At 41.5% G+C, this 12,573-nt stretch overlaps 1 protein-coding gene across 10 annotated transcripts in view; it reads right to left on the minus strand.

Annotated features, from left to right (window-relative positions):
- The window catches only part of PIP5K1C (phosphatidylinositol-4-phosphate 5-kinase type 1 gamma), a 264,928-nt gene that overhangs the window by 182,266 nt on the left and 70,089 nt on the right, over positions 1–12,573 (minus strand). For all 10 annotated transcript variants that reach the window (XM_069767800.1, XM_069767795.1, XM_069767799.1 and 7 more), the window contains 2 exons: positions 11,665–11,817; positions 2,594–2,893 (listed from right to left, as the gene is read on the minus strand). In XM_069767800.1, coding sequence (XP_069623901.1) covers positions 2,594–2,893; positions 11,665–11,817 — 453 coding nt within the window. The remainder of the gene's footprint in view (positions 1–2,593; positions 2,894–11,664; positions 11,818–12,573) is intronic.

The raw sequence follows: 12,573 nt of genomic DNA on the forward strand, positions 1-12,573 counted from the left end.
GGACCGCCGGTCAGCATGCACAGCCTGCTTTCGGTACCCAACCTCAGAAGTCACAGGTAAGTAAGCGCATCAACCATACGCGACTTCCAGGGCCCTCGCGCTTCTGGTCACGTAGCTGACAGGCAACAGCCACTGGCTGGCTGGTGTGTGTTGTGAATTCAGCTTTTGGGCTCCCTCCAGTGGTTGTAGAGGGTAATGCAGTTGTGCCTGGACTGCAGGAGTGGACAGGTGTATCTACTAATTGCAAAACTGACTGGGGTATATAGCTTTGCAGGATCCTTTAGTCAGTTCCAGTTGTCCATTGTTCTTGATGGATTCACTTCCCTGCTGGTCTCTCCAGTTTGCTGTGCTTTTCTACAAAGATAAGTCCTGGCTTTGTTTTTGCTGTCCACCTGCTGTGGACCTTATAGTTCTGTGCATTTTCATGTTTTTGTCTTGTCCAGCTTTGTCTGTGAAGGATTTTTTTGCAGCCTAGCTATTTCTCTTGAGATGCAGATAACCCCCCATGTCTTTAGTCAGATGTGGTGATCCGTATTTTCTGCGGTGGATATTTTCTAGTGTTTTTATACTGACCGCATAGTACTCTGTTCTATTCTTTCTTTTTAGCTAGTATGGCCTCCTATGCTAAAATCTGATTTCATATCTGCGTATGTTATTTCCCTCTCCTCTCACAGTCAATATTTGTGGGGGGCTATCTATCCTTTGGGGATTTTCTCTGAGGCAAGATAGGTTTCCTGTTTCTGTCTTTAGGGGTAGTTAGATCTTAGGCTGTGCCGAGGGGTCTAGGGAGTGTTAGGTACCCCCCACGGCTACTTCTAGTTGCGTTGCTAGGTTCAGGGTTTGCGGTCAGTACAGGGACCACCTTCTCCAGAGTCCGTCTCATGCTGCTCCTAGGCCACCAGATTATAACACTGGTGCTCCTATGTCCAGGGAGAATAAATTGATGACCCCTCCGCGGCACCTCCTGCCAGTGAAGCTTCTGCACCAGAGGTGAGAGCTATCAGGCGCTGGCTTATCCGACGCCCCACGGTCTAGGCAGGGAGTACTGCTTTCCTCTGTGCGCAATGCCCTGGGGATGCGTGGCTGACATTTACCGGCAAAAGGCCTTGCTCATGTTCGCTCAGGGAGGATACCCCAGTGGGGACCACCATGGCGCCTCCAGCTCCCTCTGGTGCCCTGCCAGACCCCGGCCAACCCAGGGCCGGGAATTCGGTTCTTTACCGAACTAAGTGTTCTCCATCAAGGACAGGAAACCAACGGATGTGGAGAGAGAAGCCCTTTTTATCTGTAGGTTTCCTATCCTTGAAGGGCGGATCCCCTCTCTCATGGTGGTGTCATGAGTGATTGAAAAATATTAGTAATTATATAATCTTGCCAGCTGGGCTACATTCTGTGGGACTGTGGTAATGCGCGAACGAAAAATACCGTAATCAGGATGTTATAGAAAATGAAGAAATGACATTATAATCATTTACCTGCATATTGGAGGAAAAGAGGACACAGTGTGATCAAAACAGTTCTTTGATCATAGGGTGAGAAGCAGTGTGTCTAGGGAAGGTTGGTGGGAGAGTGCAGAGTTGGGGTTCCAGAAAGAATGTAAAAGGCCAAGAACACGGCACAAATAAGGAAAATGAAAGGCATTCAAGGAAAGGTACGTGGAAAAGATCAGAGCATTCAGGAAGTCCTAGCTGGAGGAAGACATGCTGGGTTAAGTAAGCCCATGGAGCACTGAAGAGTGCCACACCAAGGTAGCACAACATGGAGGCACCAAGGGAGAAGTCAATGAAATAATGACTGCAGACAGAGACCCAATTGTGTGAGCAGTTCCTTTCTGGGATCTTAGACACTATGCAAATCAGTGAAAGCTTCAAGGTATCATAAGGGACTTTTTTTTTTTTATATCTTAACTATTGACATAAGAACTAACAGGCAGGTGGATGCCAACTAGCTAGCTGCCTGTTCTGCACACCGGCGATCGATGCGATTCTGTCACTTCGCGTTGACAGACCAGCTTCTCTTCCGCTCTGCTATGTTAACGGAGCCAGACTGTCGATGTTCAGCTGATTGATAGCCAGCTGCCTACAGTTATGTAGCAGGGAGCCAGCGGTCAATCGGCAGGACGTTGGCAGCCATGGACAGTCAACTGAGCAGCCCGGAAGAGCAAGAGCTGCTCTGTTGACGTGAAACAGCAGAATCATCAGAATAAACAATCCATGACCGCTACGAGGCAGCACCACATAAAACAGGCAGGTGGTTAACAACTGCCTTTTAGTGCTTAGGCTATTAGTATAAAAAAAAAAATTGTTCCAGTTAAGGAATTAAATGCGTCTGTTGTAACAATTATGTTTTTTGTTTTATCAATTTTATACTGTTCATTTCACTCTGGGTGAACAGCCATTACTTTTCTATACACTTGGTGGTGTGCATTCTTTGACAACTGTCCCCTAGAATGTTTGTAGGGATATTGTAATTGTGACGTATTCTTATTGTTTGACATTAGTATTGTGAATAATAGTATTAATTGGTACTGTACAGTATTCAGCAAGTAAGCCAATAAAAAATAAACAATTCAGCATACTGAAGAACAACTTACCAAACAGTCTCTCTGCATGGTCTTAACCAACGCACTGAAGGTGTCATTATCAAGAAGCAGTCCCTCTGGAGAATCCTGTATGAAATCGAGGTCTTTGTAGGTAGGGCTCCGTTTCTCTCTTTCTTTCTTTGAAGCACGTCTCTTGTAAGTGGAGCCCTTAAGGTCATACTTGTAATGCATACGGACCACTCTTGGCAGGATATTGTTCATCACTACAACCCGAATATTCTTTCCACCAGACTGCACACAATACAAACCATAGAACTTGGGCAGAAGTGTCCGTGGATTTTGGTTCAGGTTCTGTTACAATAAAAGGAAAAATTCCTCAGTATGGAAACTTGAGAAATCCCATAAATAGTAGAGATGAGTTATCATTGTGGCATTAACAAATATTCATAGTTAGGGGTTATGAAGTCTGATCACTTGGTAATACCTTGTTACCACTTGGCCATTAAGACCATCTTGGGGTATGTGCCAACTATCAGGAATAGTGATGAGCGAGTGTACCCGTTGCTCGGGTTTTCCCGAGAACGCTCGGGTGATCTCCGAGTATTTGTTATTGCTCAGAGATATAGTTTTCATCGCCTCAGTTGCATGATTTACGGCTTACAGATAAGCTGAATACATGTGAGAATTCCCTAACAAACAGGCATTCCTCACATGTATTCAGCATATCTGGAAGCCGTAAATCATGCAACTGAGGTGATGAAAACTATATCTCCGAGCAATAACAAATACTCGGAGGTCACCAGAGTGTGCTCGGAAAACCCGAGCAACGGGTACACTCGCTAATCGCTAATCAGGAACTGTTGAGCATTTGGCACTGCATATTTATGCAGCGTCAAACCCGAAGCGTCCATAGGTTACACCATAGTTGATGTGATTTCTAGAAATCTCATGCCTACAATGTGTCCACAGATGCCCACGGATCACACATGGAAACGGACATGCGGCGTGTCTGCCCCAGACCGCAGCATGTCTATTTATCTTGTGGAGACTCTAGTCTCCAAAAGAGAAATTACATCAATAGAATTGTCACGGGGTCCTTCGCCGGTACCACACAATCAACAGCGCCAGCGAAGAGTGAACAATCCTGAGACGTTTATTTAGGCAAAAATACGAAAGGTCCATATACGATCCACCACACAAAGGATAAAATAGTCCAGAACACGAATGCAGTTCAGTAACAAGATAAAAGGCCAACAATCCAGCAGACAGAGGATAGCATATAGTCCATATACTCTTCTTTCTCTCTGACATGCTGTGAACACATCATCATTCCACACAGGACTGATCTGTGTCTCACCTCCCTGATATATACAAGTCCCTCTCCTCATTCACAGGTTAGGGGGGTGGGTCGCAGGGGCTCACTGTTTCAACAAGCTAGTTCAATATGTCATTAGCATATTAGCAAACATGATTATTCACTGACCCTGTGAGAAGACAACAATACCGTACTGTGGGGGCTGATATCAGATGGCAACCACAGCCATTCATCAATTAGCAAATAACTCCTTCTACAAGAGAACACCATGAAAATAAGTAAAATAGAAATATACACAAAAATGATACCCACATAGCATATCACACCATCACAAGAATGTACTGGATGCAGTAAATCCGCACGGTTCAGTGACCACACACGGTTTCACCTGCATTCAATAGAAGGCAGGTGAATTTGGACTCAGAGAACATACGCTGCATCCAAAGTGCTGCTAGTGCCAGATCATTGGCACCCGGCCTAACAGAAAGGAGCAGTGTTTTTTTTCGTTTGTTTTTTGTTTTGTTTTTTTAAATCATATGATTTTTATTCAACAAAAATAACAATTACATCTTATACCAAATAACACACAATGAGGCATTTAGAAAAAAATTTCTTCCTCCCCCCTCCCAAAAAGAAATCATATTAAAGAAACAACCGACCCACCTCCACCTAGAGGGTGGCTCAGCCCTGACCCAACATCTGGCAATTAACTTTCTGGCCATGAATAGCAGCCTAGCCAGGGCCAACTTCTTTTGAGTTATTAACTCCAATTTCTTCAACGTACCCCAACACACACACTAATGGAGTAATAAGCACTACACATTCATACCTCCCTTCAATCAGACTAATCACCACAACACAAAAAACCTGTAATCGCGGACATTCCCACATCATATGCAGAATACCTGCACCCTCATTCATACATCTCGGACACTCAGAAGGGTTTCTCACACCAACCCTATGTAGGAACTCAGGGGATATGTAAGCTCTATGAATGGTATACAGTTGCGATAATCAACCAGGCTCACTAAGGCTAAGTTCACACTGCGTTAGTGCAGTCCACTCAACACATCCGTTAAACAGACTGCACTAACGCAAGTGCCGACGTTTGCACAGCGCTAGCGCAGATGGAGCATCTGCTAGCTCCATCTGCGCTAGCAGTGACGGACCCAGAAACGCTGCAGCCCACGTCACTCAATGACTTCACATCGCTAACACACGCCCATTGTGGGCGTGCGCTAGCGATGCATCTGCCACTGAAAGTAATGGCGGCGTTAATGGACTACGTTACACCACGGTGTAATGTAGTCCTTTATACGGGTCACACTATTGCAGTGTGAACCAAGCCTTAATGACAATTTCGGAACATATTCCAGGCTCCCAAACTTCATCCTCCAATACATCCAATTCTTCCTCCCATTTGTCCAGCACACGGACAGGGTGTCGCAGTAAAAAGGTATGCAACAGGTCCTCAGATTGTGGAAAAAACCTTTCTCGTGGTCCCCTCCATACAAAAAAAAAAAAAATAAAATATATATATATATATATATATATATATATATATATATATATATATATATATATATATATATATATATATATATATACACACACACTGTCATATTGGGATGTACAATTTTTTTTGTGCATACATTTTTCAGCTTTTCTAAATCATTACTCACTCACAGCTAAAATAAATACTTCTATCACAGGAGAATTTCTCACAGGAGGCTCTGTATGACTTGGCACATGATGATGGAATAATTATAAAAAGTGCAGTTGTCGTTATGGACAAAAAAGATTATCTTGATGAAGTATATAGGCAGTTGGCTGACCCGGAGGTGTACGAGAGACTTTCATATGATCCTAAATTTGATATTGCTAGAGATATAAAATTTATTCTTGACAGTGCTCTTGATGATCGGATAATTGATCAGGAATTGTATGATTATTTGATTGTTAAATTTCCAATCACTCCGGTGATATACATTTTACCAAAGATACATAAGTCTCTCGTACATCCTCCGGGTCGACCTATTGTCTCAGGTTGTGATTCCATCTTATCCCACATCCGAACCTTTCTTGACAAGGTCTTAAAGCCTATTGCCAGTCATGCTGAGTCATTCATCAGAGACACCACAGATTTTCTTGAAAAGATCGGTGGGATAGAGGTAGTAGGTGAGGTGATCTTGGCATCATTTGATGTAACATCACTGTATACATCTATTGAACATGGTAAAGGCCTTGATGCAGTGAATAAGATGTTGCGGAATACTCGATATTCTATGGAAACTAGAAAATTTATATTACAGTTACTAGAATTGGTATTGACTAGGAATTATTTTTTGTTTGGTGACACTTTTTATTTGCAATTGCGGGGGGTCACCATGGGCGCTAACATGGCGGCCGCTTATGCAAATATTGTTATGAGTGTCCTTGAGGAGAGTTTTGTTTATGTATCCCACCACTACAGCTATGAGGCTGCGTGGTGGAGATACATAGATGATGTTTTTTAATTTGGACTGGTACAGAAAATCTACTGATGGAATTTTATGAGTATTTAAATACAACTGATGACAATTAAATTCACCCTTGTTTATTCAAACACGGACATCCAGTTTTTTGATGTCAGTGTAAAAATTGAAAATAACAGACTTGTTACTCAATTGTATTCAAAAATGACGGACAAGAATTACCTTTTGCTCTTTAATAGTCAGCATCCAAAAAGAACAAAATAATCTATCCCCTTTAGTCAACTTATTAGAACCAACAGAATTGAAAGTGATGAGAATTCATTAGAAAAATCAATGGAAGGCACTATAAAAAAAATTTGTGGATAGGGGTTACCCGAATAATCTATTAAAAATTCAAAAAAGCAAAGTTGACTTACTAAAGAGAGAGGATCTTCTCCTGAAAAAGTCCAGAAAACGAGAACTTAATCGCATACCCTTTGTGACAGCTTTTTGTGAGGAAAGTGGCAAGATTTCGGATATTATATATAAACATTGGGGTATGTTGCATAAATGCTTACCACATGTGACACAATTTTCAAAACCACCAATTTTCTCTTATAAACGTAATCGAACTATTGCTTCAAGTTTAGTAAAATCGGATATTGGTTCCTTTAGGAAATCTAGTCAGACCACACTCTCTGATCATGATAAAAAAGGTTGTTTTCCATGCCTTTCCTGCATTAATTGTACTTTGATGCTGAAGGGATCTAGTTTTTCCCACCCTTTTTTGACATGTGACTCAGAGTTCGTTGTTTACTTGTTGCAATGTCCTTGTTCTTTATGGTATGTCGGTGAGACGACATGCGATATTAAAACGCGAATTAATCGGCACCGACATACCATAAGGAAAAAACGTATGGATTTACAAGTGTCAAAACACTTTGCAGAAAAATCACATATGGAGAAGCAATTACGATTTCGCATCATAGACATGATACCCATTCAGAGGAGAGGGGGGACTGTGTACGGTTGCTTAAGAAGAGAGAATTGGAATGGATAATGAAACTAAACACTCTAAAGCCACATGGCCTTAATGTAGACTTTAAATTAAATCAAGTCATATAAAGTAAGGTGTTTTTCTCCAATGTATGTTTTTATTGGTATATAATGTTGTTCTACATTCTAAAAAAAAAATTTTATTATTTTTTTTCAGATGTCCCAGTCTTTGAAAGCGGCACTACTTACAGATATTTTGATATGTTTTTGATTATGTCTATTGATATCATGAAAAGTTTGAAATTATGAACAGGCAATAATAAATAAATTTTGGGATAGCACCTATTGGTCGTATTTCTGTAATATTTTTCTTGGAAATATTAATGTTGTGGCTGAATATATATGGTCCTTTGGTGTTTTTGCAGTCTCAGGTGAGACATGGGGGATGTCCCACCCCTTGTTTCCCTGTTTTTCTGCTACGGCTCGTGGTGATGCCCTGCTTAATTGTGGGGGACCTCGGACCATATTACACTATATATTGGGCTTATGCGCTGACCATTTGAGCCAATAATATATGGAGACGATTGAGGTTATTTTTCTATTAGTATAAGAGAAGAATAGTGTGATTCCCAATGACCAACTTTTGTCTTGTTCTTCAAAAAAAAATTTCTTTTATCAAATCATGAGATATACTTTAATTGTTATGGCGTTGGTTTCCCCAAAATTAGTTTGCACAGATATGGATTATAATATTATAAATTCTTGAAACAGATGCGCAAAACTTCTTTCAATGTATTGGGGCTTTTTTGCGTGTCTCTTCTTCCGTGGTAATCTCAGGAACGAAGATATACCTTTCCCTATATGGCGCCGTCGCCTTCAATGTAGCTATGTGCAGACGCAGACCATAATGCTTTGAGTTCTTGGTCTGACATCACAGTCATGCGCAGATGCTTTAGGAAGACGCCGAAGACATGGCACATGTGCTGAATTGTAATTGTAAGTGTGCTACAAATTTGTTTCATAACATTGGGACACCTGAGTTGATCTAATTGATGATTGAACAAGTTTTAACTATTATTACATTGCACTTTATGCTAATTATGTGTAAATAATGTATTTAAATGAACTTGCTACAATAGCACTTGTGCACTTTTTTTGATCACCAATCACATATGCACTAATGTCTGTAAATATTAAACATTGTTAATAATTTAATATGATTGAACATTCACCCCAGACCAAATCAGGAAATATGGAATTGAGTCTCTGGAATAAACCCCACGGAGCAGACAGTGTATAGCCATAGAATGTGCTGGCTGGAAGCATAGTCTTGTTTCTATTGATATGTCTCAATACAAACACTAGTTTGAACACTGCTCCCTCCTCATGCACTCTACTGAGAAATCACACATGGGGAAAATCCAATAGGACATACGGTAGGTGGAAGAAAAAGCAGATGCTGCTTAGAAGATTTTTTTTCACAGCCCATTTGAGCATAACTTTGCAAAAAAAAAATTCTTAACCCCTTAGGGTACCGTCACACAGTGGCACTTTGATCGCTAGGACAGCACGATCCGTGACGTTCCAGCGATATCCTTACGATCTCGCTGTGTGACACGCTACTGTGATCAGGGACCCCGCTGAGAATCGTACGTCGTAGCAGATGGTTTGAAACTTTATTTTGTCGCTGGATCTCCCGCTGACATCGCTGAATCGGCGTGTGTGGCGCCGATTCAGCAATGTCTTCACTGGTAACCAGGGTAAACATCGGGTTACTAAGCACAGGGCTGCGCTTAGTAACCCGATATTTACCCTGGTTACCAGTGTAAATGTAAAAAAAAAAAAAAAACACTACATACTTACATTCCCGGTGTCTGGTCATGTCCCTCGCCTTCAGCTTCCCGCACTGACTGGTGAGCGCCGGCCAGCCGTAAAGTACAGCGGTGACGTCACCGCTGTGCTTTCCGGCTCTCCCTGTCAGTACAGAGAAGCACAGCGCCGAGGGACGCAACAGCAATGTAAGTATGTAGTGTTTGTTTTTTTTACGCTTACGCTGGTAACCAGGGTAAACATCGGGTTACTAAGCGCGGCCCTGCGCTTAGTAACCCGATGTTTACCCTGGTTACCAGGGGACTTCGGGATCGTTGGTCGCTGGAGAGCGGTCTGTGTGACAGCTCTCCAGCGACAACACAGCGACACTGCAGCGATTGACATCGTTGTCGTATCGCTGCAGCGTCATTTTAGTGTGACGGTACCCTTAGTGACAGCCAATTTGTTACTTAATGACCAAGACAATTTTTACAATTCTGACCACTGTCACTTTATGTGGTTATAGCTATTCTGAGAATGTTTTTTCATGACATATTGTACTTCATGTTAGTGGTAAACTTTCTTCTATATATCTTGCGTTTATTTATGAAAAAAAACTGAAATTTGGCAATTTTTTATTTTTGTACCCTTAAAATCAGAGAGATATGTCACGCAAAATAGTTACTAAACAACATTTCCCATTTCTACTTTACATCAGCACAATTTTGGAAACAGTTTTTTTTGTAAGAACATTATAAGGGTTAAAAGTTGACCAACGATTTCTCATTTTTCAAACAAAATTTACAAAACCATTTTTCTTGGGGACCACATCACATTTGAAGTGAGTTTGAGAGGGTCAATATAACAGAAAATACCCAAAAGTGACACCATTCTAAAAACTTCACCCCTCAAGCTGATCAAAACCACATTCAAGAAGTTTATTAACCCTTCAGGTGCTTCATGAGAACTAAAGCAATGTGGAGGGGAAAAAATAAACATTTTACTTTTTCACAAAAAATTTACTTTGGAACCATTTTTTTTTTATTTTCACAAGGGTATCAGGAGAAAAAGGACCACAAAATGTTTTGTGTAATTTCTCCTGAGTATGCCAATACCCCATATGTGGGGGAAAGCCACTGGGCGCATGGCAAGTCTTAGAAGGGTGGGAGAACCATTTGACTTTTTGAACGCAAAATTGGCTGGAATCAATGGTGGGCGTCATGTCGTGTTTGGAGACCCCCTAGCTTAATGGATGTGATCACTGACCAGAGCAACTCCATCTTGAATTGATCAAGCCAAACGTATTTGTTCAGGCACCTTAAATCTAAAATAGGCCACACCAAGCCATCCTTTTTGAGGATGACTAATAGGTTTGAATAAAACCCCCTGAAGTGCTCTGAAATGGTAACACCTAAAATCACCTGTGCCTGAAGCGGGGAAGCTAACGCCTCGTTGAAACTGACTAATGCTAGGAGACCTGAGAGGTTGACAGCAAAAGAAATGATCCTGAAGTAGAGTGGTGAACGCTTATGTAACCTTATGTAACCGAAAGAGATGACCTCCCTGACCCAAAGATCACTGATTGCCCCAAGCCATAACTTCAGAGAAAAAGGAGGAGGTGGCCATCCACCCAGGAAGAATCCGAGTGGGGGGCCACCTGTCAAGCATTGAATTCATGTTGCCTTCAGACCCGGAGGGCTTATGTGCTTATCCAGAAGGGCGTCTGGGGGTTGTGGTCTAAAGTAGCTCTCCTGAGCTCCTTGGGAGTCATCCGGTCTATCATGCTGACGCAACTGGTCAGATGCTGGAATTTGATGAAATGGACAGACCTGCACGGCCCCAGGACTCCTAAAAGAACAGCTGGCCCTGGACTGAGGGAAACCAGGTGCTTCTGCTGCCTTTAGCATCCAAAATCATCTTATATATATATACATTGATACTAACGGTTGACTGGTTCATGCAGCTTTACATGAATGCTGGTTTTCATTTTGAAGATTGCTGGACCATATGATGCAAGTACTTTATATGCTTTGAGACACCCCTATTTTTTTTTTCCAAAAGCTTGCAAGTAGGGCCCTCACTTCTCGTGTTTGAATTTTAGAATTGTGTCATTCTGTAGAGTCTGATATGGTTTGTCCATATGCTTTATAAATTGTAAAGGCTCGCAGAATACATAGGAATTAGATCAATAGAATTATCAGCACCATTATTATTATTATAGACAAAACAGAAAAAGAAAAATTTTCACTGAGAATTACTGCCTGGTGCTCTGTAATGGAAACAGACATGCATTTAAATGGAACCTGCCTGAACAACAGGTAGCATAGATCAGAGTCTGGCTGAGTGATTGCTGCCAGGCAGGTTTTCCGCTTAAATGCTGTGCATACTGGCAGTCACATGACCACTCCTTTACCTGCCAAGCAGAGACAAAACCTGGCAGTGTGTATATGGTCTAAGCATGCAGTTAGAGCATAACAGTCTACTGAAAAAAAAAAAAAAATCACTAACGTGGCAATGGTCCATGAAATGAACAAAAGGGACAAACATACCATGTAATATCCAGGAAGCAGTTTCTGCAGGAACTCTGCTTCTTTATGCATAACCGTCTTGATAATAAATTCATCATCACTAGTGACGTAAAAGAGAGATCCACTTGCCCCAGGATTGGAAAGTTCAATGAGAGGTTCATTACAGAGAGAATACTGTGAAATAGAGCAAAAAAAGACAGACTGAACAATTCCCCATAGTTTGTAAGCTTGCGAGCAGGGCCCTCACTCCTCCTGGTATCTGTTTTGAACTGTATTTCTGTTATGCTGTAATGTTTATTGTCTGTACAAGTCCCCTCTATAATTTGTAAAGCGCTGCGGAATATGTTGGCGCTATATAAATAAAATTATTATTATTATTATTATTATGACTGCTAATGTCTAAAGCTGGCATTAACTAGGAGCTCTCCTTGTGTACCCATACTCCAAAGCAAATGAATACAGAAATCCACACCACACAAGGGCAACATTCCCCAAAGACATAGCTACCCATCAAGATGGCCATCCCGCATGATGCCAATATTTTTTACAGGTCTTGGTTGTCCAAACAGATTTTACGTTTCTTGCCCCGCTGTGTACTGTGCAATTGCTGCGTCTGACCGCACAGGAATATGGTCTGATCCCACCACATGTCCTCAGCAGGGGAGGAGACAAGGGTATACAGACACAATCTGTTGGGATCCCATGCTGTCCTGTATGTGAGGTAAAACATTCCTCTACTTGTTTAACCCTTTAGTGACCTAGCCACTTTTTGACCTCACTTTATGACGTAATTACTCTGGAACGCTTCATCAACAGATCCCACTGATTCAGAGATTGTACTTCATGATAGTGGTAAACTCTCTTCGATATGACTTGCGTTTATTTGTGAACGAAACGGTGCAATTTTTAAACCTTGAATTCTTATACCCT

Source organism: Ranitomeya imitator, chromosome 1 (assembly GCF_032444005.1).
Source record: "Ranitomeya imitator isolate aRanImi1 chromosome 1, aRanImi1.pri, whole genome shotgun sequence".
In the NCBI taxonomy this organism is placed as follows: domain Eukaryota; kingdom Metazoa; phylum Chordata; class Amphibia; order Anura; family Dendrobatidae; genus Ranitomeya; species Ranitomeya imitator.